This window comes from Rosa rugosa, chromosome 1 (genome assembly GCF_958449725.1).
Source record: "Rosa rugosa chromosome 1, drRosRugo1.1, whole genome shotgun sequence".
NCBI classification, from domain to species: Eukaryota; Viridiplantae; Streptophyta; class Magnoliopsida; order Rosales; family Rosaceae; genus Rosa; species Rosa rugosa.
This window is the reverse complement of record NC_084820.1, coordinates 47,169,411-47,195,032: the sequence shown is the minus strand read 5'-3', so window position 1 is coordinate 47,195,032 and position 25,622 is coordinate 47,169,411. Positions and strand designations below refer to the sequence as shown.

At 39.4% G+C, this 25,622-nt stretch overlaps 2 protein-coding genes and 1 long non-coding RNA gene across 6 annotated transcripts; 1 reads left to right on the top strand and 2 right to left on the bottom strand.

The window, feature by feature from the left end:
• Positions 1-438: 438 nt before the first annotated feature.
• LOC133739320 (uncharacterized) lies at positions 439-2,782 on the bottom strand. Of its 4 annotated transcripts, none has more exons than XR_009860547.1 (3): positions 1,932-2,742; positions 1,493-1,776; positions 439-1,242 (listed from the first exon to the last, which is right to left on the bottom strand). It is a non-coding gene; the product is annotated as an uncharacterized LOC133739320 (long non-coding RNA). The 4 variants fall into 4 exon arrangements; XR_009860549.1 differs by having other exon boundaries at positions 1,978-2,742; XR_009860546.1 differs by having other exon boundaries at positions 1,493-2,782.
• A 14,877-nt stretch (positions 2,783-17,659) lies between these two features.
• Positions 17,660-19,544, top strand: LOC133739313 (loganic acid O-methyltransferase-like). The gene is made up of 3 exons (XM_062167064.1): positions 17,660-17,881; positions 17,959-18,645; positions 19,076-19,544. Exons 1-3 carry the CDS (start codon positions 17,780-17,782, stop codon positions 19,418-19,420), a joined length of 1,134 nt encoding a protein of 377 aa, XP_062023048.1. The 5' UTR covers positions 17,660-17,779; the 3' UTR covers positions 19,421-19,544.
• A 537-nt stretch (positions 19,545-20,081) lies between these two features.
• Positions 20,082-21,428, bottom strand: LOC133739304 (caffeoylshikimate esterase). Its single transcript, XM_062167055.1, has one exon. It carries the CDS (start codon positions 21,381-21,383, stop codon positions 20,400-20,402), a length of 984 nt encoding a protein of 327 aa, XP_062023039.1. The 5' UTR covers positions 21,384-21,428; the 3' UTR covers positions 20,082-20,399.
• Positions 21,429-25,622: the final 4,194 nt, after the last annotated feature.

Genomic DNA, 25,622 nt, shown 5'->3' with positions numbered 1-25,622 from the left:
GCTAATGCTAAATCCCTAAATCCCCAATTCAACAATTCTCAAATTTCTCTCCAATTCATCACTCATCAAAGTACCAATTCAACGTTCATTGATCATCAAGTCATAAATTCATCACCAAATAGCACACTACTACAATAATGGGCAAAAGACACACACAACATTCGTGACAAAATAACCTCAAACGACACATATAAACGTGTCCAGCAATTATAGCAACGCTGCAGCCACTTTTATCAAGGTCAGTACGCTGTAGGCTGGTTGTTTGCAACTTATTTGCCTCGTATTAATTTGTTCGTGACTTCTTTACAATTCTGAAATTGTGGGGACCACCAATACAATGGTGGGTAGATGGACACAATTAGTATTGACTTCAGCTTTCAAACATAAGAAGAGAAAATGTTTAATATTCCTTTTATAATCCATTATATAAAATTCAGCTTTTGGAATTTGTACTTTCTTCATACCTCATATTAAGGGAAAAATTACATTGTTCAATCGTTCCTATTACAAGTTGTCAACCCCAGTGAGGTTTAATACCTTAAGAGTATATCAACAATTTAATGTCTATACAAAACACTGCACCTAATTGAAACTTCACAAAATCTTCTCTGAAATTTTCAACTATGAACTTGCATGATGATCGAGTAGCTATCACCAAATAAACACAAGAGATCAGGGGTTAAATACCAAAAACATAAACGCATTAAGCACAAGTGATAGTAACCGAGAGGCATGAATCTGAACAAAAAGCTAAATTCGAAGCAACTGCTATTAGCATACCTTACTTTACCTTTTAAAAAATCTTTACGAATATTTAAAGATACCAACATCTACTAGAAAATTAAATCGAGCATCTGTTCTATCACAAAAAATAGGTATTAAAAAGAGCATCTGTTATGTCTAAGTAAGGCACACGAAATAGATTCAAGAGAAAATGAATGGCATACTATTACTATAAGGCATATAAGATGAGTAGCAAATATCCACAACCAATATGCAGAATTCCATGTTCAAGCATCTTATGTCTATAATCCATTGAAAAATCGACACTTGAATAGAAAATGGACTTAACAGATGGGTGCACATTTTAGCGTAAAACCAAAAAACAAAATAACAACTTTACCGTGTAATTGGGTTTCCAGAGATTCATTATGCATCAGTTCACAATTGATGAACCTTTTCAAAGCCCGAATGCTAGTCATCAATCTTGACTACAATGACAAGAGCGTAGCTTATTAAATACTTGCAATGTGCAGAACAACACAACACAAGGAAATGAAATTGTCAGTAATTTGTCACTCATTGATCCATTTCTATTTTGAAAGGAACATAACACAGAAAAATAATCAATTCATATAAAGGACTATCTGAGGGTAACAAGTATAATCACTAACAAAAGCATTAGCATCGAATTGAAAAGTAACAGAAACTATCTTATTACTAAAAATTCAGGATGACTTATCATTCTAAAAGTAATAGCAGTAAACCATACCTTGATCCCCATTTTGGGAAGGATGGTCGCAATAAATATCGAGCCTTCCTATAGCAATATGTTGTTGTCACAATATGCCTACCACTTGAAACCAATGCCATCAACAACAGAAGGTCAAAAACAAAGCTCAGCCTTAGTAAACATTCAACATATAAGCATACCCCAACCACAAGCAGGCTTTGGAATACTAAAATGAATTGGATACTGGACCTGATCTTCTCCTCAAGAACCACTATTGTTGGGTTTTCATAGCGGCCATGTACAAAAATTGTTGCGCGTTTCTCCTTCAATAAAGTAAGGATAATGATTAATGAGCCAAATGATCACTGACCATGAACAACTAATCAAACAATATATTGGAGAAAAACCCAAATCCAATTCAATCTAAAGCATCAAAATTTGTTCATAAACAACAGTAAATAAACCCACAAGTGTCTACCTCACAATGAAAAACTCAATTCATAATTGTGATGGTTTGACCACACCTTATGTTGAGAGAGGAGGTGAGAGGCAATCAAAGTCTGATTTATATTCGCAACTGCACATTAGTCTTGCAGTCATGTCTCTGAAAATACGTCTCGATCTCCTTTTCTTCCTCTTTACCCATTTCTATTGCTATTGCTCTCTCTCTCTCTCTGTAAATTCGGCGGCCATAGCTGCTGAAGGGAGATTGGGAGAGATTAGGGTTTTGAATGAAATAATTGGGGATCTTGGATTAGAAGCATAAACTCATACAAAATTGGTAGATCCGCTGAGAACTAAGACGAGACACTGAGGCTTAACAATTTGAAGGATTGATTCATTGGATGATGGTTTCAATGAGCACAAAGAGAAGAGAAGCAGATGCAAGTGATGGACTGACAACAGAGAAGAGAGAAGAGAGGAGGGAGAGAGAGGTCGATAGCTAGAAATAGAATAAGTATATTAATGGCCATTGGTAAGCAATCGTGGACATTATCTCACTAATTCCACTCAAACAGTGAAAGTACCCACGTTTGTTGCAATCATGCCCATCAAAGCATTGATGTTGCTTAATATTGTAGTAGTGGCACCAGTTAATTAGTTCATCACAACATCACCAAAGCAACAATTCTTCTTGAACTTCTTCGATTCAATGGCTAGATCGAAGAAGTCAGTTGCTCGGCCCCACTTAAGTACTTCTGGGCTTGAAAATTCTTCAACCGCAACCTCACCTTCTCTGTGCCTCTTCAAATTGAAGCCAATGCAATCCCTTGCAATGCACATTTTTTGTCATTTTCTTTTGGTATTATCATTGTTTGGGAAGTTACCAGTGGGAGATTGAGACGTTGGATAGTGTCAATGTATCATTGTTTGAGGTGCAGATTGTTTTTCTGCAGGATTTTCATACTAAAAACTTTGCACTTTGTAGATTCTTTGTCATTCTTCATTTCTTTTTTTTCTTTTTTTTAATAAAGGGCTGGTGCGGCTGCCCTCACGCCTTGATTAATGAAACTGATGAATACAAGGGGGGGGGGGGACAATGAGCCTAAACCCCTGATTACAAGAAGCATCTAGAAAACATCCTGAAATAATATCATGAGTCTCTACCAAATAACAGTATTCAACAATGCACCAACTAGCAAAGAGCGCTCTACTGGCGACTCTATTTGCTTTGACATAGCGGTGACATAACGGAAAGATAACTTTATATGTAACACGATTACAACATAGCATAAGTACCTGCTTTAGCACAGCTTTCCTACTATGTTGCCGCCGGAAGATAAAACCGACGACACTTAGCTTCACCCTACCACTAGGCGGAAGCGACCATTTGACAAAGCAAGGAACTCGCCTCCTACCTAGAGCAGACAAGGCACTTTGAGTGCACATACAGGCACAAAGCCCGACTAGTCCCACGTAGGGACTTATTGCTCGCATAAAGCGCAAGATAACTAAAAACCATAAATAATTAAATAAATTAAAACTTAAGGCAGGGCCCCAATAGGGAAACCAAACCCAAACTACAGCCCAGATTGGGCCTACAGGCCGCATCCAAGCCCAATAGACCAGCCCAGCAAGAGGACCAGATCCATCCCTCCTGTTCCATGGCAGCGACTGCATCCCCCCAACTCCGCCTCCCCACCACTGGCGTCGGGCCACCATCACAACCCCGTCGCGGTCTCCACCCCACACCAGCCATCGACGGGAAGCTCTGCAGCGAAAACCAACATGAACGTCCGAGCAGCACACCATCAGTAAGCCATCGATCCATCCAAACAGCCTCCGATCCAGGCCACCAAGCCATCGAACCCGACGCGTCGACCACTGACTGCCACCAATCACCACTTCGACCCGGCACAGCCCCGATCCAACTCCGATCCAATCCCACGCCCTCAACGCAGCCACTGCTTTCAGCCAAAAGAGAAGAAATAGTACCCCTCCCGAACCCAGCCTCCGAGCCTGAGATACGATCACGGAACAAAACACCCATCCGGCCGCACACATCGTGCACCGGCTAGGCCAGAGGCCATTGCCAGCGCCGAGGCGCAACCGGACAGGCTCAACCACAGAAAACAGCGATATAGAGCGAGAGCTTCTCTAGGGTTTTTTTTAGTGTGTGTGTATTAAACTTTGTCTTCATTTCTTCTTTTGTGATTGAAAAGATTGTTCAATTTTTGATTTGTTTAAGGCATAACTGAATGTGTCAAATTTGCAGATTTTAGTGTTAGGACGGGTAGAAATCCAGATTTTGCATTCTGGAATCTAGAAAATTTACAAGCAATTAAGTGATAGGAAAAAAAAAAAAGACAAAGTTTAATCCCTAAATGAACCCGGGCCCGTACCAAATCCACTCGGTTTCGGTACTATCTGTACCAAGTTTAAAAAAATAAAAATCCCAGCCCCGCCTGTCCCAGAACATATTTTTGATATCGTGCTTAGTATTAGTGATACCTAGCCTTTGCCCAAGGATAGTACTTGACTGACCAGGTGTGGTTAGCACCTCCTGACCAGGTTTTGGGATGTCCCTCTAAGAAGTTTACACGTGTCCCTTCTTCCTTTTCTACTTTTATATATTTTATCTTCTTCAGTTATCAAGCCTGCAATATAAAATCCTAAAGCAAAAGATCTAGCCTTCAACATGCCACATTTTCACCTAACGACTTCCTGTCTAAATGGTTACTTCTCAGGGCGGAATCACTTTTGGGAAAATAATCTTAGCTTGATAAATGGTAAGGTAAACAGATAATTTTTGCAGATAATTTATTAGTTAGCTACTCATAATTGAAATGCAGGTACTTACTTGAAATAAAATGCACACCGCATCAAACGACTTACAGGAAACCCTGGTACTATCACACTGCTACTATGGCTTTTCTTACTTCTTGAGAGAAAAATGATTCTGCTCAATTTTCTGATGCCTTACAAACTGAACTTAAAGCTCCTTAAATAGGGAGCGGAACTCAAATAACCAGAATTCAAAACATAAAAATGTACAACACAACTCTATTATTTTCTGCTTTTGTGAGTGCTCCTGATGATGGAGGTCGGTTGGCGAAAAGCAGATTCCTTTAGGTGAAATGTTTTTTCACCTTGTTCTTTTCTGAAAAGCAAAAGCATCTTTAGGAAAAGCCAAAGTTGCTTTCGGTGCTTTTTACACCTGTTGCTTCACATGTTTTCATCTGTTTCTGAATTGTAGCCTAGGACAAGAAAGTTGTCATCCATCCTGGCTTTAACTTCATTATCTTCTACGTCCGTATCTGCATACATCTTGTAGTGGTTGTCATTTTCAAGTCTCTGGATCCACTGCAAGCATGCTAACGTAGAATCAATTTCCTTTCTCTTGAGCGACAGAAAAAGGTCACTGCTCTCAACTTTAGGATGATCATAGGCAGTGATTATAATTTTCTCTCCTGCTGCCAGGAATGTGTTTTTTTTATCTTCTTCGATTATCTTTTGGATATAGTCTAGGGACATGGCCTTCATCCAAGGGATGCTAGAGTTTGGCTGGCCGTTGTATCCCACACATGCAGGCTGAAGATACCTTCCTTGGATAATCCTCACATAATGATATGAAGAAATATATTCAACTTCACCATTTCTATTATGGATCCATTCTGGAGGAGTCGATCTGAATTTCAACCTGAGGATACAGTCAGTTTTTCTGACATTCTTGACTGTATTGACTAGGATGGGTGGTAATCCTTTGAGATCATCGATCATTGGTTTTTGTCCAGAGATTATGGACAATTTCAACAAGTCACAGCTTGTGTTCTTGGAGAAGTTCACTCTGAACATTGACTACATACCTTCCAACATAAGGTCCAGGGACTATGAAGAGAGTTGGAGGAAATGAGTCAAAATTCTGACTTCCAATGAGATTGTGAAAGTCAAACCAATCTGGTTCTGTTAGTGCTAAAACAGGAACTCTAGCACTTTCAGGATCTTCAAGATATATACTGGATTTTTTCATTCTGGACAGCACTTTGCTGTGTATTTTCATTCACTTCTGCAAACTGTGGTCTAGCATTTTCATGGAGTTCTTCAACTAAGGCAAACAGAGCCGGGAACATGATTCCACTGTTTTTTTTCCTGAAAGGCAAATAAGAGGTTATCTAAAATTGCCTTCTGGTGGTATGCTAGCCTCCTGCCAGTTCTGAACATAGGATCAACAAAGGTTTCTAGTTCATAATTAAAAACATTTATAACTTCAGTTGGAGTTGATTTGCTTTTTGGTAAAGCAACAGCCTTCAACGGTCTTGATGAGCCTTTACCGTCTGCCGTTTGAGACGGGCCAGCCAATCCTTTACCCTGGGATTGATCAGTTGTGGCTAGTCCTTTTGGACTTAGCAAAAATCTTTTGAGGAGTTTTTCTTTTGATTCCTCAGCTTTTTTAGGTTCTTTCCTAGTTCTTCTGTTTCTGGGATTGCGACCTTGGTCATCATCTCTTTGACTGAACATTGCCATTTCTCTAGTTAATGCATCTGGAAGATAGTTCTTGTTTCCTGCAATTAATTCAACATTATAATCATATTGGTTAAGAAATAATTGCCAATTTGCTAATCTTCCTCTATCAGCAGCTTTATCAAGTTTAAAATTTTTGAAATTCTTCACTCTAGCACAATCGGTGCGTACAGTAAAGGGTTTTCCAAGAAAAGCTGGAGAGTTTAAAATTGTTTTCTTGACAGCCAAGATTTCTTTTTCTCCTGTAGGATAATTTTGTTCTGCAGGGCTGAACTTGCCACTACAAAATTTACAGATCTTTTCAATATGAGTATAGAGGATAGATTTATAACTGAAACATGTTAAAATAAACAAACTCTAAATATGGGCCCACTACGCTTCTTTAATAATTGTAAGTAATAGTAGAGCTGAAGTAGATCATAAGAATTTTGGTAAAGGAAGAGACAAAAGGGTGCCAGACAAAAGGGTGCCCTATGTGTAAAGTCTTGATTGGTTGTTAGGGAATCATGGGCAGCCCTTGCTGAGGAAGTTTCTCTCTCTCTCATATAAAGGTCCTCAAATTTCAAGTTTGAGGAGGTCTCTATTCCAAGAGGAATTTGAAAGGCATAGAAATTCCAGCCATGTTTTTTGGACTTAAAATTAATTAACTTTTTTTTTTCTTTTTTCTTTTTTTCCACCATTTGAAAGATGTAGCCAATTGTTTGCGAAGTCTTCTATACTTATCAAATGCAATTATCATGTGGTGTAAATCAAAGGATTTCCCTTCTTTGGTTTCGGAGACTGACTCTGAAATACTCTTTAAGTCTATTTTGGATAGGTCTTTCAAGGTAGATTGGGGAATCCACCCTCTTGTGTCGAAGATTCGTTGGCTTTTGTCTAAGCTTATAACTGTAAGTGGAGTACGACTTGTTAGAAGATCTGCAAATGCTGTTGTTGATTGGCTTGCGATGCAAAAAGAGGGGTGAAATGTGAAAACTCGATGAATCACCCTCCACCCTCTGTATTGCATGTTCTCAGGGCTGATGGAGTGATGGTCTCCCTGCATTTTAAGTTCCTCTCCGCCGTCTTTCCGGTTTTGAAATGAAAATTTCATTCAGCCAAAGGAAAAAACAAAAACATTTATCGATTTGAACATGCTATTATTCATGAATCTATAGTTAATCATCTCTTTAATTATCTTACATGATTCGAGTGCTCGGTGATTAAGCTATATATAATTAATGATTTAGCAAACTTGTCGAAGAAGCAGAAAATAAAGTACTTTTATGCCACTGCTACTATTAATTAAGCCATTGGAATGTTGTCTGGTAGATATCGCCAAGAATGTATGCCAATCCAGCATCATATCTGCTGTTCATAAACATAGCTGAAGAAATAGACATCAATGTCAACTTGCCATCTGATCTCAATAATTTACCTTTAAAAAACTTAAACCCGTATGAAGTAAGGAATAGTCCTTATTTTTGTTGCTGAGCCATGCCAATTTAGATTAATTGTTTGATTGATTGATTGAGTTGTAGGATAAGATAGTTTGATAGGATAGGGTTGCAATCATAAGCCCTATGTGTAGGTGTTAAGTACTTTCCTTCTGTATACAATCTGTAATCCTATATAAACCTGAGTGTAAAGATGAATAAAAACAAACAAGTTTACCAATATCTAAGACGGTATCAGAGCAATACGCTCTTGAGACCCATATCCATATCTACCATACCTTAATTCCACTGCCAAAATACCAAATATCGTAAGAACTTTGTTGTAGTTCTTCTTTTTACCCATACCACCAGACTAAGTATAAGTCTTCCCAATACCCATATCAGTATACCCACTTCATCCATCTACAAGATCGTTTTGTTTTGACAATCTGCAGCACCTCTATCAATCATTGATAACAATCACCATCAACTTGAATCTGTATCTTCGCCAAAGACCCAAAAAGCCAGTATCGGACCCGAAGTCCACCTTACAGCTACCAGACCGGATCGGGCCACGCCGGACCTTCAGTCGCCGTCTGCCACTGACCAGCGAACTTAGGAGGTTGTTTGTTTGCCTCAGACGACGACCACGAGCTGCAACCTAAGGTTATTTATTTAAATGACTAAATACTTGTTACTTCCTGTACTTTTCTCCATAAAATAGTTCAGTCCAAAATTTTTAAATTAAACAGGTTAGTCCTTAGGGTGGTGCTATTCACACACCAATTTTCTCTATTCACACACCCTTCTATTTTTCTATTATTTTAATTCAATTCTTTTTTTACAAATTACCTTAACTACCCTCAATTGCAATTCTGATTCTTTTTCTTTTTTTCTGATTCTTTTTCTTTTTTCTGATTCTTTTTCTTTTTTCTATTTGACAAGTCAATCATGAATCAAACATCAATAGATCATTATACAATAAATCAAAATTTTAATTTACCTATAAATGAAGGAAAAATAATACGTTCGTTAAGTGGAATGACCTGTATTATTAAACAGACAACGAATATGCTTCCTAGGTAATTACATTCATCCAACTGAATCAAAATTGCAAAGTTTGTCCTCAGCCTTGCGTAATACATTCTTATTATTTATGGGTCAGTGTTCTTTCAATATAGTTATCTAAAATACATTAAATTAAGCGTTCATACCATTGATTATGCGTGTGTCTACATTTGTCTAGCCCCTCAAGCTAGTCTTATTCAAACAATTAATTTTGAACTATACTCCATTTTTTTTTTACCCACAAATTTCTCAAATTTACAGACTTCGTTTGAAAATGGCTTATTGCCAATCTATAAGAGATAAGAAACTCTAGTAAGCTAGGTGCAATATTGGAATCCGAGACAACGAGGGAGTAAAGCATGTGTTTTACCTCTCCTACTTGTATGAGAACAAACTTTGCAATTTAGATTCAGTTGGATGAATGTAATTACTTGGAAAGCATATTCTCGTCTAATAATATAGGTCATTCCACTTAATGAACGTATTATTTTTCCTTCATTTATAGGTAAAAGCAAATTAATTATTGCATAATGATGTTTGATTCATGATTGACTTGCCAAATAGATAAAATAAAAAATAAAAGAAATAGAATTACAAGGGAGGGTAGTTAGGGTAATTTATAAAACGGAATTGAATTAAAGTAATATAAAAATAGAGGGGGTGTGTGAATAGAGAAAATGGATGTGTGAATAGCACCACCCTAGTCCTTATTCTCTTTAATTTTCACACATTAGGTCCAAAATGACTATTTTACCCCTCACTTTCTCTTTTTTATTATTTATTTATTTTATTTTTAATTTAGTTTCTACTTCTCTCTCTTAGTTATATATATATATATATATATATATATATATATATATATATATATATATATATATATATACAAAACTGTTCGAGAGCGGACGTCCGCAACCCAAAAAAAGTGCGGACGTCGCTCCTCCGGCCTCGATCGAGCAGCGACGGCGGCGTTTCTGCTGCCGGACAAAACCAGGCCACGACGTGAAGCAGTTCAGAAGCGGCTGGAGTCGTCGACGAAGGGATCGACGTCGAGCTCGATGGGCTTCCATGGTTTCCGGCGAGCTCGCAGCACACCGCTAAGTTTCCGATCACCTTCGCCTTTGCCGCTTGCTCGAGGTCGTCCGGGATGTTCAGAGGGTGCGTCCGGCACCTGCAGCGCAGCGATCGCCGCCTTCCCGACGCCGGAGGAGCGACGTCTGCACTTTTTCTGGGTTGCGGACGTCAGCTCTCGATCCGGCCTCTATATATATATATATATATATATATTATTATTATTTTTTTTTTCTTGATTGCTCTCTTTCCATGGCATTTTCTCTGAAACACCGCCAGTGGCTCCTCCATGTCTACTCACGCAGCCGCCAAAAGAGGCCTCGCTCCTCCTTCTTCGTCACTCTCGTCGCTAAGGAACAGCCCAAAGGCCGTCAAGGTTGAAGAGGTGGATGGGGATGAGTATGTGAGATTGCTGGAAAAGAAGAAGAAGAACAAGAGGAAGTTCGGGAATAGCGAGCTAGTGAAATTGGGGGTTGGTAATGTGTGAAAGAAGGCAAAATTGAATACCCAGATGATGAATTTGAATGGGAAATTTGCATTGCTTTCGTGATTGGATCTTGGTTTCGATTCACGGATCTGGGTTTTAGGGTCTCATAATTGTTTATATAATAATGTGAATTTGAAAGTTTGAAGTTTTGTTTGATGGGTTCGATGGATTTTGGTTGTTCTTTTTGGGTTTGTAGCTATTTTGTTGCGCCGAAGGAGAACAACAAGTGGTGGTGCTTCTGGAGGTGCAATCGGGACTACGCCTCTGGAGGTCCTAGAAGAGGAGGCAGATAGGGCAGAATCTGGCCGGGTGGAGGCGGAAGACGCAGGAGGTGCAAAGGCGGCGGAGGGTGGCTCGGTAGAGAGAGAGAGAGAGAGAGAGGAAGAAGAAGAAGAAGAAAAAGAAAAAAAATAAATTAAAAAAGAGAGAGAAAAATTAAAAAAAAAAAATCAAAAAAAAAAGTGAGGGGTAAAATAGTCATTTTGGACCTATTGTGTGAAAATTAGAGAGAATAATGACTAACCTGTTTAATTTAAAAATTTTGGACTGAACTGTTTTATGGAGAAAAGTACAAGGAGTAACAAGTATTTAGTCCTTATTTAAAAGCCATGCTGCATCTATTTATTTAAAAGCTTCGATCTATTGAAGAAGAGAGAGAGAGGAAAAAAAAGGGAAAAAAAAAAGGAGAGAAAAAAAAAAACAGAAGCAGCAATTATGGTTCTCGACAATGAGCCATCCAAGAAGGCATCTGAGGAGTCACCTAATGTTATAGGACAATTATCATCCAACGATAATGGTTCCATCGCTCCTGATAAATTGGATAGCACCAATTTTATTTCTTGGTCTAAACATGCCAAATTGGACATTACTGGTAGAGATAAACTTGGTTATCTCACTGGCAAGAAAAAGGCACCTTCAGAGGAAGAAGATGAAGACTTCTATGAGACTTGGGTACAAGAATATAGTCTTGTTCAAGCTTGGCTACTCAATTCTATGCACAGAGATGTACGAGGAAATTATGAAGGACTGGAGATAGCTAAAAAGATATGGGATGCTGTCAAGACTACTTTCTCTATTGCGCAAGATGACACCAGAAACTATGAACTCCAAATTGACTCGGCTTCCACCAAACAAAATGGAGCTCCTCTTCATAACTACTACAGCCAAATGAAGAAGATTTGGCAAGAACTTGATATCTTAGATCCTCTCCGGCTCAAGGATGCAGAATCTATTGCTTATATGGCAGAAAGGGTCAGTAAGCATCGTGTCTACATCTTCTTAGCAGGACTTGATCCACACCTCGACGGTGTTAGAAGTAGAATTCTGAACACAAAGCCGCTGCCCTCTATTGAAGAGACTTATTCTCAAGTTAGTGTTGAACATAACAGGCTTCAAAAAATGATGTCTGAAACAATTGTTGAAGGATCTGCCATGCACACTCAATACCAGCCACCACATGTACATAATCCCCAGTCTTCGTCATCTGCCTCCTCTTGGAAATCACCCACTCCAGGATTTACGAAATGCATTCATTGTAAGTCTCTGAAGCATACTGTGGATAATTGTTTTCAATTGAAAAGTTATCCAGAATGGTGGGAGGGGTATGTTGCCCGTCGTAAGGAAACCCAAGCGAAAGAGGCAAGAGGTTATCAGCCCTAAGATGGGCCTTCATATTGCCTCACCAGCTCCGAAGGAACAAACTGAAGGTGATTACATTGGTGGCCCTACCTTTGCTTTCATGACTGATTCAGGTACACTAAGTTCCTCTTTGTCTAGTATTTCTGACTTTAATTGGAAAGATATGTGGATAATTAATTCAGGCACAACAGACCATATGACTAATGACTCTAGGAACCTTCAAAATTTGACCCCAGTTCACTGATTCGGCGTAACCAATGCATATGGTGTTTCCTATCCTATTACTAGTGCTGGATCTATCATTTTGATAGATTCTATTACACTTAATACAGTTTTACATGTGCCATCATTATCACATAACCTTTTGTCTGTCAAACATATAACTAAACAATTATATTGTTGAGTGATTCTTTACCCATAGTGTTGTATATTTCAAGACATCCTAAAAGGGGAAATCATTGGGCGTGGTATTGAGAAGGGGGGATTGTACAACATGGAGATGACATATGCTGGTAATCGCCATGTAAGTGAAGTGAATCAAGTTCATAAACATTCGTCTACGGAAGTAGAAAAAATCTGGTTGTGGCATAAAAGATTGGGGCATCCATCTTTTGGTTATCTTCAAACTCTACTACCTTCATTGTTTAAGCATCAGACTTTAAATGTGATACTTGTATTTTAGGCAAGAGTCACTGTGTGAACTATCCTTTGAGTTATAATAAAAGTATTGCACCTTTTGATTTGGTTCACTCTGATGTTTAATTGGGGGTCGTGTCCAGCAACCCCATCTGGTATGAAATGGTTGAAGGAATTGTGTCCTAAAACAATCATTTTGATGTAATTATTATTGTAATTATTATTAATCAAAAGGGCAAGTTTATTGTTCATTGCTTATATTTAATATTTGATTGAACAAGGTCCAAGGAATATGAGTTAAAGAGAAAGTAATCTAAAGAGTTAGATGTGTGAGACCTTTACTCTTTCACACTCTTATCCTAAAAGGTTCCTAGTCATAGGATTATCACTTGGACATTGATAATCCGGAAAGACTAGCACATACTATGTATGCTCAATATGGAGGATGATATGTCTCTTGTCATTTGTGTAGAGACACTAATACAAGTATGTGGGTGCTCTTAACTTAAAGAGTACACTGAACGCGATCATTAGAGTTCTTGTATGGAGTCTTACTTACATGTCAAACTTGAACTCTAAATTGCAATAATACAAATTAGTCCTTTGACCTGAGACACCATAGTTGTCTTATGAGTGAATGGATTATCTCTTGATGATGCAATAATATTGTGTCCCTTAATGGATATAATAGATGCATTCATTGGTATAATCAATTCGGTCATGGAGACATGTGAGTGTACAACAAGGAATCTCTATCCTTAAGTAAATAAGGTGTATGTTCAAAGATGTGATTCAATGAGTCTTTGGCCAAAGCATTGAATGAGATTTAAAAAGGAGTTTTTAATCACATTCTAAGAATCACATAAGAATGAAAATCACATTAGGGGATTGACATATCAATTCCATACCCCGATGATGTGATTTAGAACATCGTGTTAGAGAAGGACCGTATTGTATTGTAATTCCAATTGAATAGGTTCTTTGTCATTCTACATTAACTAGGGTAGTCATGATATGTTGCAAGACGTCACTCATGACTTGTGAAGTCCCCGAGGATTAATAAACATTTATTATCCTAATAACAAGGGAGAATCAAAAATGGAGTTTTTGATTCGTAAACAAAATAGAATGGTTTCTATAAACTTCACTGCCTTGTTAATTAGAACCTAAGAGATCGCACACCATATAAGTGGATCCTTGAGATTGTATATGAAGAAGATTAAACAAGAGTTGGTTATGAGCAAATAATTAATTAGATTTATTATTTGAACATAATTAGGATTTTCGGGTAAAACCGAACCTATTGGGCCTAAACGATTGTCGGGTTTTTTGGTGTGGACTTGGGCTTCACTAAATGAGATTTAAATGAAAGCCCAAGACACATTTTTAGTGCCCAATAACATGTATGGACCAGCCAAAATATTGGCTTTATGAAAGTCAATATTTTTCTTTTAGTAATTGGAGTTATTTCCTATTATATAAAAGGGAAAGCATGGACAAAGAAATAAGTGTGTCTCCACACTATTATTTTCAGATTAGAGAGAGAGAAAGAGAGTTCTCTCTTGGTCCATTTTTCAGAAATTAAAGGAAAGAAGAACACTTGCATAATTTCTTCTTTTCTTTCATCTTTCTTCATCTCTTGATTCACTTGGTGAAGATCCTTAGAGGCCATATATTTTTGTGGCTTTACTTGTTACATCAAGGAGGAGATTACAAGCACAAGAAGGAGTACAAGAAGGAGTTCTTAATTCAAGGTGCTTCAAGGTAGAGGAAACAAACACAAGGAGAGATCAAGGAGAGGAACTTTGGTGGTTCACTTGGATCGGATTAAAATCACGCTCCAAGGGTGAGTAGAACATAAACTCCCTCTTTGTTCTTCCTTACTATGCATGCTTTGTTTATATACATATCACAATAAGCCAAGATCATGGGTTAAAGGAATGGATTTTATGTTTAGTTAGTAGTTTAATTGTTAAACTTATTCCGCACTAATTAAAAAGTTTTGAAATCCATCCATTCCTTCAATGGTTTATTCTCTTTATTAATGACTGGCGTCTGCACCCGAATGAGGTAGATCTATTTGATGTGACATAAGAGTGATGTGTTCTCTGTGTTTTAGACCTTTCATGTCATGATCCATACCCAATTTCAAACTCTCATTAAAGTTTTCCACTCAGATAATGGTGGAGAATATGTCACACATACCTTCTGCCAATATTCAACACCCATGGAATCATACACCAGACCACCTGTCCTCATACACCTCAGCAGAATGGTGTGGCGGAACGCAAGAACCGCCACATTCTTGAAGTTGCCCGATCCATGTTGCTTGGAGCTCATATGCCGGAATATTTCTGGGGTGATGCCATCCTCACTACTGACTACCTCATAAATCAACTTCCCACACAAGCTCTCCATACCTCTCTTGGGGACGATAGTCCACCACCAAAAACTCATATCCAAGCCCTTTCCAAACATTTACCTTTGCCGCCTACCCATGCTCTTCCTCCAAAACTCTTTGGTTGTGTGACCTATGTTCATGTTCCTCGCATTAAAAGGACCAAATTGGAGGCATGTGCGGAAAAGTGTGTCTTCATAAGTTATGCTTCTACTCAGAAGGGATATCGATGCTTTAATCCCATCACTAAACGAACATATGTTACTATGGATGTTACGTTCTGTGAACATGATCTCTACTTTACCCCGAAGACTCCTCTTTAAGGGGAGAATTGTGATGTAGAAAAGCAGTCTTCTAATATATCTTGTCCGTTTGAGATAGTGGACAAACAAGTACATAGTAACAAGTTATCAACTGCAAGCGCAGATTAAGCAGATTCTACGATGACTGAGAGTAATAATCATTCACTAGTATCAGAAGCTACGGAAACAGAACCTTCACCAGCCACAAAAATAGAATCTAGTGATTTTGAGGGTGGAAACCAGTTGCTAACACTAGAATCTACAGACACAGACGATACCCTCCCCCCTTCTACTACTACATCGACTCCAATGCCTCTTCAGGATAATCCAGAGGTAATTACTAACCTTGCTTTTCAATCCCATGATAATACAAATGTTGAACATTCCCCTGAAATAGGACCAAGTAATACCACCAATGTGTACCAATTTCCAGCTTGAAAAAATATAGGGCAACCAAAAGCTCAATATGAAGCAGATCCTAAAGCCAAAGCCAAATATCCAATAAACAACCACATGTCATCCCATAGGCTATCCAAGTCATATGCGTCCTTTGTGTTTCATTTATCTGCTATTGTTATTCCAACTAAAGTGCAGGAAGCATTGGCAGACCCTAAGTGGAATAAAGCTATGGAGGATGAGATGGAAGCCTTGCAAAAGAATCATATATGGGAACTAATACCAAAACTAGCAGGAAAGAGAACTGTAGGGTGCAGATTGATCTATACACTAAAGTATGCTTCTGATGGGACATTAGACAGGTATAAAGCTAGGTTGGTTGCAAAAGGGTACATCCAGACATATGGAATTGATTACCAGGAAACCTTTGCACCAGTTGCCAAGATCAATACCATTCGAGTATTGTTATCTCTAGCTGCAAATCTAGACTGGCCTCTAAAACAGTTTGATGTAAAGAATGCATTTCTTCATGCGGACTTAAAGGAAGAAGTGTACATGGATCTACCTCCAAGCTACTCTCTGGCCTCACAAATAGGAATGGTGTGCAAATTGAAGAAATCCCTTTATGGCCTCAAGCAATCTTCTAGGGCATGGTTTGGAAGATTCAGCCAATCTATGAAACAGTTTGGTTACAAACAAAGCAAGTCTGACCATACACTGTTCCTGAGGCGGAGGAAAGATAAGATCACTGTTCTTATCATTTATGTTGATGATATGATTGTGACAGATAATTATCCAGAAGAAGTGAAGAAACTAGAAGCACATCTTTCATAAGAGTTTGAAATGAAGGATCTTGGAGGATTGAAGAACTTCTTGGGTATTGAAGTGGCCAGATCAAATGAGGGCATCTTCTTATCCCAAATAAAATATGTGGTTGATCTACTGAAAGAGACAAGTTTACTAGCATGTAAACCAGCAGATACACCAATGGAGCAAAATCACAAGCTAACAGAATTTCCAGACCAAGCGCCTACCAACAAAGAGAGATATCGAAAGTTGGTAGGCAAACTCATTTATCTCTCACACACTCATCCTGACATTGAATATGCTGTGAGTGTTGTAAGTCAATTCATGCATGCACCAAGTCAAGATCACATGGAAGCAGTAAATAGAGATTTGAGATATTTGAAGTCAACTCCAGGTAAAGGGATTATGTTTTCTAAAAATAATCACTTGGAGATAGCTGGATATACAGATGCAGATTGGGCTGGTTCTCTCACGGATAGGAGGTCCACTTCAGGTTACTTCACTTTTGTGGGAGGTAATTAATCTTGTCACATGGAGAAGTAAGAAGCAGAAAGTGGTAGCCAGATCAAGTGCAGAGGCTGAATACCGTGGGGGATGACCCATGGTGTATGTGAGATGTTATGGCTCCGAAATTTAATGAAGGATTTAGGCTTCAAACCAAAATATGCCATGGACTTATATTGTGACAGTAAAGCAGTCATTGATATAGCACACGATCCAGTTCAACATGATAGAACCAAACATGTAGAAGTGGATAGGCATTTCATCAAGGAGAAGTTAGAGTCAAAAATCATTGACATGCCACATGTAAGAACTGAAGATCAATTGGCTGACATTCTGACAAAAGCTGTCTCTAGTAAAGTATTCCACAGTTCACTGGACAAGTTGGGTATTCGAGACATCTATTCCCCAACTTGAGGGGGAGTATTGTTGAGATGTGCCAATTTAGATTAATTGTTTGATTGAGTTGTAGGATAAGATATATTGATATATAGGATAAGGTTGTAATCATAGGGCTAATTAGTGTAGGTGTTGACTTTCCTTCTGTATACAATCTGGAATCCTATATGAACCTGAGTGTAAAGATGAAAAAAAACATACAAGTTTACCAATATCCAAGAGTTTTACAGTAAGAAGAGAGAGAGAGATATGGCAGCAGAGAAAATCAGTAAATTGAGTGAAGAAGGTGAAGCATATCCAATGATAGGTGGAGATGGATCCAAAAGCTATGCCAACAACTCCACTTACCAGGTTTTCTCTTTTTCCATACACTTCACTAACTGTTTTTACAGTTAAGAGTATAATTGATTTCCTCTTTGATCTTGCAGAGAGGAGCTGTGGATGTTGTCAAACAAATTATAAAAATGGCAGCTGCAGAAAACCTTGACATAGAGAAGATCATGTTATCGAATCCGAACAACACGTTTAACATTGCAGATCTGGGTTGCTCAGTTGGGCCAAATACATTTTCTTCAGTTGAAAACATATTTGAAGCCGTGCAGTCCAAGTATCAAAGCCAAGTGCCGCGGCTGAGTGCATCACAAATCCCAGACTTTCAAGTTTTCTTCAACGATCACACCTGTAATGACTTCAACATGCTCTTCAGGTCCCTCCCCGATCAGAACAGGCAGCGATACTATGCCGCGGGGGTGCCTGGTTCTTTTTATGGTCGCTTATTTCCTAGAGCTTCCATTCACTTTGTTTACTCTTCTTACGCCCTTCAATGGATTTCGAGAGTGCCAAAAGAGGTAATGGACAAAGATAGCCCTGCCTGGAATAAAGGTCGGATCCATTATCTAAATTCCACGGATGAAGTAGTGAGGGCATATCAAGCGCAGCATGCTGAGGACATGGAGTGCTTTTTGGATGCCAGGGCACAAGAGATTGTGTGTGGAGGTTTGATGGTACTCATCATTCCTGGTCATCAGCTTCAAGGTTCATCAAATGATTCTCATTCTTTTCTTAATGTCACATATCGGCTTTTAGGATCTTCCCTCACGGACATGGCTAGGAAGGTAAGCGATTAACAATTTCTCTTTGTTTAATATTATTGTAATACTACTAAAAATCAATCCATAATATGTTTTAACTCAGAAATGGAATATAGGCTAAACCCGGAGATGAATGATAAATTTTCCAACATGTAGCTCAATCATTGAAGTTGTTTATTCTTTAAATTAGTTCATCCGATCTGCCATAAACCCTTTGCGCCAAGAATCAATCGAGATAGAGAACGTTTGGTAATTATCTAAACTAGCTAGCTTGGTTAATCAACTTTTTCAATATTGATTTGTGCCAAAGGATTAAAGATTTTATATGTAGAAGCAATTGAAGAGATACATGTCCCATATATGTGACATAATTGGTTGTTGCTATATATGTTGAATTGCAGAGGATAATTTTAATTTCTTCCTTTCTGCTGCTACATGGCTTCACTTTATGCAGGGAGTAGTTAGTGAAGACAAAGCAGATTCATTTAACATACCTATCTATCATATGTCTCCCCAAGAACTGGAAGCTGTTGTGGAGAAAAATGGATGTTTCAGCATAGAGAGTGTGGATCACTTACCTCAGATCCCGAAACTTGACACAGTTACGAAAAATGCCCAACTGATTGCGTCTCACTCTAGAGCCGTCACGGAGGAACTCTTCAAGCAGCACTTTGGAGATGAATTAGTTTTAGATGAGCTCTTTGACTTGTATCGTAAGAAACTTGAAGAGCAACCCTCCATCTTCGACTCCATGGGAACAACTACCTTTCTTGCTGTGCTTAAGCGCAAGGCAAATTGAATATTTGATATATATATTGAACAGATTCCTCTTGTTTTAGTTTTTTTCATTTTAGATAGCTGCTGATGAACAAAGTTAATCTATTTGGTGATCATTTAGCTTCAACACGTACTTCCAGCTGATGAAAAGAGGTTGCAAAGATTAGGTGTCCAACCTCAATGCTCAAAATTCAAAAATGAAACTTCTATCAGACTTATTCGTGACCTTAAGTATATCAAGATCGATGTATATATACAACTCCAAGGAGAGTAATTTAGTGTGGTATCAAACATCAAATACTAAAAAAGGGGGTCCCTGAACAAGCAACCAAAAAACCTTAATAGAGTAGTCAAAGATTGAACAACAAAATGGTCGGAGGACAATCCATTTACAAGAGGTTCATACATGAGCACATACATCAGCACAATCAATCGCATTGAGCCACCAAGGGACATCACTAATTCTTCCATTTATAATACACTTGATGGAAACGAAGAACAGGAAATGAGGCCTAATTCAGACATTGATCTCTCTTGGTCATTCTAGACACTCTGCTTCACTTTTACATTAACAAACCGAAAGAAATTCCAACCGCTGAAAGTCATTATCTCCCTTGAAAGCAAGTATGCTACCTATCTCATTTGCATGATACCAAACTATAGATTATGAAAGGAAGCAAAAATTTCTCAAATCAACCAAGTAGATAGGATATAAAACTTTACATCGAAAAAAACAAAGATAAAGAAACTGATCGATTGAGGATGTACTCGTCTCTCGTGATAAAACCAGAGTTCGAATCTCCTCGAACCCCTTTAGAGATCAATATATAATTTGAATCTCACTCCTCATTTTGGATCAAAGCCAGAGTTTGAACACCTTTGCATTTAGCTTTAAGGAGTACCAAACTAAGTTAAAGATATAAACTTATTATTACATTACGATCAAACACACATTTTGTCACATCTCATTAATCCCAAACCCAAAACCCACATTTAGTAATTTAGGGTTTAGGTCCATACTTCTCCGCCCTCTCATCGATCCACTCCCTCATATCCTTCAACACAAGGTCGGCATTCTCATCAGTCTCTCCTTGTATCAACGAATGGTACATCCCATCGTAAATCTTCAAGCTCTTGTCCACACTCGATGCCTTCTCATACAACAGCTTCGACGACGTCGGACACGTCAACCCGTCGGCAGTCCCATGCACGGTCAGAAACGGCGCCGTTACGCGGGAGAAGTTATCCTGTATGTACTGGCACACCCTAGCAATCTCCCTCATGGTCCCCACCCTGGGGGGCCCAGTGTACCTCCTCGGATTGGACGCTATGATTTTCAGCTTCTCGGGATCCTTGATGGCCTTCCCGACCATCTTGTTGTCCGGCATCGCCGCCCAGGTGTCGGCGAGGCCGAACAGGAGCCCGTAGACGAAGAGGTGGAGCTTGCTGGGCTTCATGTTCTCCGGGATGACGAAGAGCGGCGCCGAGAAGATCAGGCCCGTCCACGTGTCGGGGTCGGACTGGAAGTACATGAGCATGGTGGCGGCGCCGCCCATGGACTCGCCGAAGAGGAAGGCCGGGAGGCGGCGGTAGGGCTCGCTGCGGCGGACGTGGAGGAAGAAGGAGAGGGAGGTGGCGGCGACCTTCTCCATGTCGCCGAGGTAGCAGCGGAGGCCGTCGGAGCGGCCGTGGCCGAGGAGGTCGGCGGCGAAGACGGCGTAGCCCCAGGTGGAGAAGGCGATGCAGATTTTCTGGAAGAGCCAGCCGGTGTCGGAGCCGTAGCCGTGGGTCATGAACACGGTGCCTTTGACTGGGAGGTCGGGATCCAACGGCAGGAAGCTCTGGGTGAAGATCTGGCCGTTGGGGGTAGGGAAGTAGGATTGGGTGTTGCGCACCCCTTGGGAGGCGTAGTACTCCTCCGCCGGCGTGTCGCCCCAGAAATTCGGAGGCGTCTCCGGCGCCGGTGCCGATTTTTCGGTCGACATGTTTTGGTGGAAATGTTTTGAGGATAAGGCAATATAGAGAGAAATGTTTGGGTCAGTTGTTGGGGTTGGTGAGGGGGAGTTGGTGGACTGACCTTTTGGTGGGGCCCGCCACCAAACTAAAATGGCGTTGACGTGTGAAGATTTTATAGGACCGCAGAATATCCAAAAATTATAATATTGTAGTATGGAGGTTAGTTTGGGGAAGTATGGAACTTATAGAAGGTGTTTTGCAAGGGACGGTGTCGTTTGATTCCTTTTTGTAGCTTTTTGGGAGTGAGCTCATTTTTGAGATGGTCGATTGTGCCCTTACCTAACAGCTTACCTTATGATAGCGATCCGAAAAAAGAAAACAAGTATTTCACCTTACCTTATAATTTATATTCTCAATAGAAATTACCTAAACTTATTATTATTATCTTTGGTCAAATATTAGAAGTAACAGTATTAGTGCATTCCATCAAAATTTGGTAATTGCTTTCGATTGAAATATAACAATTGTTTAAGGACATCTAGTTTGTGTGTCAGACCCAAGCTCTGATTACTTGTCTGAGTTGTAATAGAGTTAGTCTTACATATATTCTCGGATATATTTTATTCAATGTATGATTCACTTTCCATGTAAGACTCATATTCTCTTGTTATAATCACTTATATAAAAAGGCATTTATTTTATTCAAAAAAAAAAAAAAGGCATTTATTATCAATGAAAATACAACTCAATTATCTCCTAATTTTTGATTCCCTAAAAGACGTTATCATTGTTATTCTGCCTCATTGAGATCACTGTCTGGTATAATGGTTTCTCAAATACGTAAATTTGGTAAGTCCGAGCGAGATCTCTCTCTCTCTCTCTCTCTCTCGTGTTTTCTATGTTGCCGTACGGCCTCCCTCTCCAGTTTTCCATATCTTGTTACCCCTTTTCCACTTCATTGTCCCTCCTATCTTCTCCCTCTCCACTTGCTATTGGCCCCTCTCCCCGCATGGCTGAGGCGTCGATGGCATCTCAAGAGGGTTGGTTCATATTCCCCAAGGATGTGATGGCGCTGGTGTCTCTTGGCGGCGCCAAACTTTTGGAGACTTACACGGTGGTGGCGATGGATCCTCTCTTCATGGATCACGGTGAGGCAAAGTCGTTCTTCAGCCTTCTGCCGGCACCTGCGTGCGCCCCTGCACCTGCTAGCCTCACCTCACCTCTGTGCCTGCTCTAGCATTAGCCTCTGTGCCAGCCCATGCCTCGCCCTGCACTCGCGCGCACACCTGTTTGGCAGATTAGCCTCGCTACCCAGAATGGTTTGTGAAGGTTTGAAAAACGGTCAAGTTGTCGTCTTGGTGCCCTTAGTATTTTGGGCAAACCTCATTTGAGTCGAAATTGTGTGGGAATAGTACTGGGTGTCCATAGTAATTCCGACAAAAATTGTAAACGAAATTGGGAAATTTGGGATAATTTCCTCCATTACATGTGCATATGTTAAAGTCATAGTAAGTAAAGAAAAGAAATTAATATATTGGGTGGCCTTAGTAACTTTGGGTGCACCTAATATATTTGGTCGATATTGTAATTTCAAGTGAATGTTTGGTAATTTGGGTTAATTGTCAAACTTGTCGCGATTGGTCAAACTTGGTCAAATTGATCAATCCTGGTCCAAATGGAAAGGTAGTCAAACCTTGGTCAACTCCTGGTCAAACCAGGAAAAGTTGGTAGGACGATTTATTAACGTCGAGATTTCGAATACTTGTTCAATAGATTATTAACAATCAGTATGTCGGAACTTAGGACTCCAGTTACCTGAGGAACAAAAGGTTCGCGACTCTCGGAGTACGTGAGAGAAAGCATCGGAATCCAGGTAAGGGATTTAGGACTCTCCTCGATATGTGATTTTATTTAGTTAAGTTGTTTTTAATACGATGCATGTTAAGTTGTGTGGCTTGGTTAAGTTAAAATGTGAAGCATACAAACCAAACCGTATGAGAAATGTTGATGGCTTGAAAGCGAAGGGTGGCACTGACTTCCTTGGGTTCGATCCACAAAACCTCCGGAGGGTTGGCTATACCGGTCGGACGGTGAGCGATCGCAATGACGACCCGATTCCGTGTGTTTATTTGAGTAACTTGCATCGATTTTCGAGTCAGAGTGCATTTTTAAAAAGTTTGTCGTTCCTTGAAATATTTAGTTTAAGCATGTTTTCATACTGGGCAACCCAAAATTTATTTATTTATCGGTCTTCAAATCTAGTCAGGGTAGAGTCCCTATTGAGCAGCGAGGACGAAAGCTCACCCCTGCAACAGTGTGGATGCATGTACTTTGCACTGGTAACGGGACAATAGTGGACGGAGCTGGGTGTGCAGAATAACTGAATAAGTTCGGTAAATCGTCTTCCCGACTTTACTTTGATTTCTATTTCTTGAAATTTGTATTCTGGAACTTGTTGGAAGCTAGTCGTGTGCCAAACCTAGATGAATATATTCTTATTCCTTGAAGTTCGTTATCCTTGAGTGAACATCATATCAAGTTCTAGACGAATAAATTGACTTTAGTATTTCAAAGATTTTCACCTCAAAAATTTTTTACGTTCCGCTGTGCTTTTACAAAAAGTTTATTAAACAAAATGCTTAGTGGTTATCAAGAATGTAAATCGAATGTTCGGTTTATGTCTTAGAGATTCGTGGCACTGTGACGTGTTTAAGCTGGTGAAGTGCATCTTGGGGCAATACAAAAACACTAAGTGTTTGCATGTCTTGCGCCAACCTTGTCATGTCCCAGACTCGGTGTCAGTGGATTTTAAGCACCTAATGCCAAATCTGAGGTGTCGGTGTTACAAATCATAATTTAAATAAAGGCCTTCCTTCTAGGCTCTTCATTTTAAGCTCGTCCAATCCCTTTCCGGCTTGACAAACTCTAAGTATTTGTCTGCAAAAGGTATTAGAAAATGGGTGACTAAGCAAAACCTCACGCTCAGAGAATAGATCATGTAATATGCCAGTAAAGCCATGTCATTTTACACACGCTAGAAAGAAGTATATAGTATACACATCGACTCACAACAATTCATCACATCGCATCATTCCTTCTTATTAGTTATCTTTCAATTTAGTATACCCCATGGAACCCTAATGGCTTTCTCTAGCCTTATATCACCTGTGACATATCCTTACCTCGACATAACCAATCAAGAAGTTCACATGTTCCAATACAAATCAAACAATGGATCCAACACATAATACAAATAAACTCCACATATTTCGCAATTAGACACGATTCACTTGAAAATAGAGGAATATTTCGTAAATAGCTAAAGTCATGATTTTTCACCATTTTTATAGCAAATACGAATATTTGAAACATATCACACAACCCACTTTCCTTGACAATACGAATCCCCTCCTAGAATACTGGTCGTAAACCGAGCCTCCTAATATGAGCCTTCTAGAAATAACATTTTGATCAAAATCAAAACTCCATGGATAGAAATAAGGCATCAAGACAGATTTGTAACTTTTAGCAGATCTTGAATTGGAGTTACGGATCAAAAGTTATGATCCGCCGAAGTTTTAGAGAGAGAATTACAGAGAAAAAGAGGAGAGAGAGTAGAGAGAGAAAGTCTTTCTGAAAATTGGTACTAAGAAATGGCTGCTGAACATCTTATTTATAGGGAAGGATTTGCCATGTGTCAACACATGAATGGTTGGTTTGTTGCCGCAGGTCAAAATCTAAGGAAGCCACCAACATCTTTCTTCCACTTGTCAGGCAAACTACAACCTAGCTTCTAGACACGCCATGTGTCCGATGATTGACTCATTCTGATGACATCATCATCCTTTCACCAACCACATGCCACTTGTCACCCAACAACCAATCAGAATTCGCCAGATTACCATTTCTATTTTCTTCCAATCAAACTTAAAAAAATTCCTTAAAAATATTTCAGAAATCTAAAAATTGCTGCGAACTCGTGGCATCCTCAACTTTCTATTTACAACCTCGAAAATAAAAGCAACTTCAAAATTTGGAATCTCACAAACCTTAGGTTTGAAGAGCAGCAAGGGCTGCAAAATGAAGCAAAACATATGGGATCAATGTGCAAGACATTAGCCTCACTAGCAAAGTAGCAGGCAGGGCGTTGCCTAGCACTAGTACAATCAATAGGCAAGGAGGTATCCTCGCTAAGCGCTTATGGAAACCTCATGCATTGAGAATAGGCAATGCATAGCCTGTGTGGGCCTGCCGGAGGCAACACACAG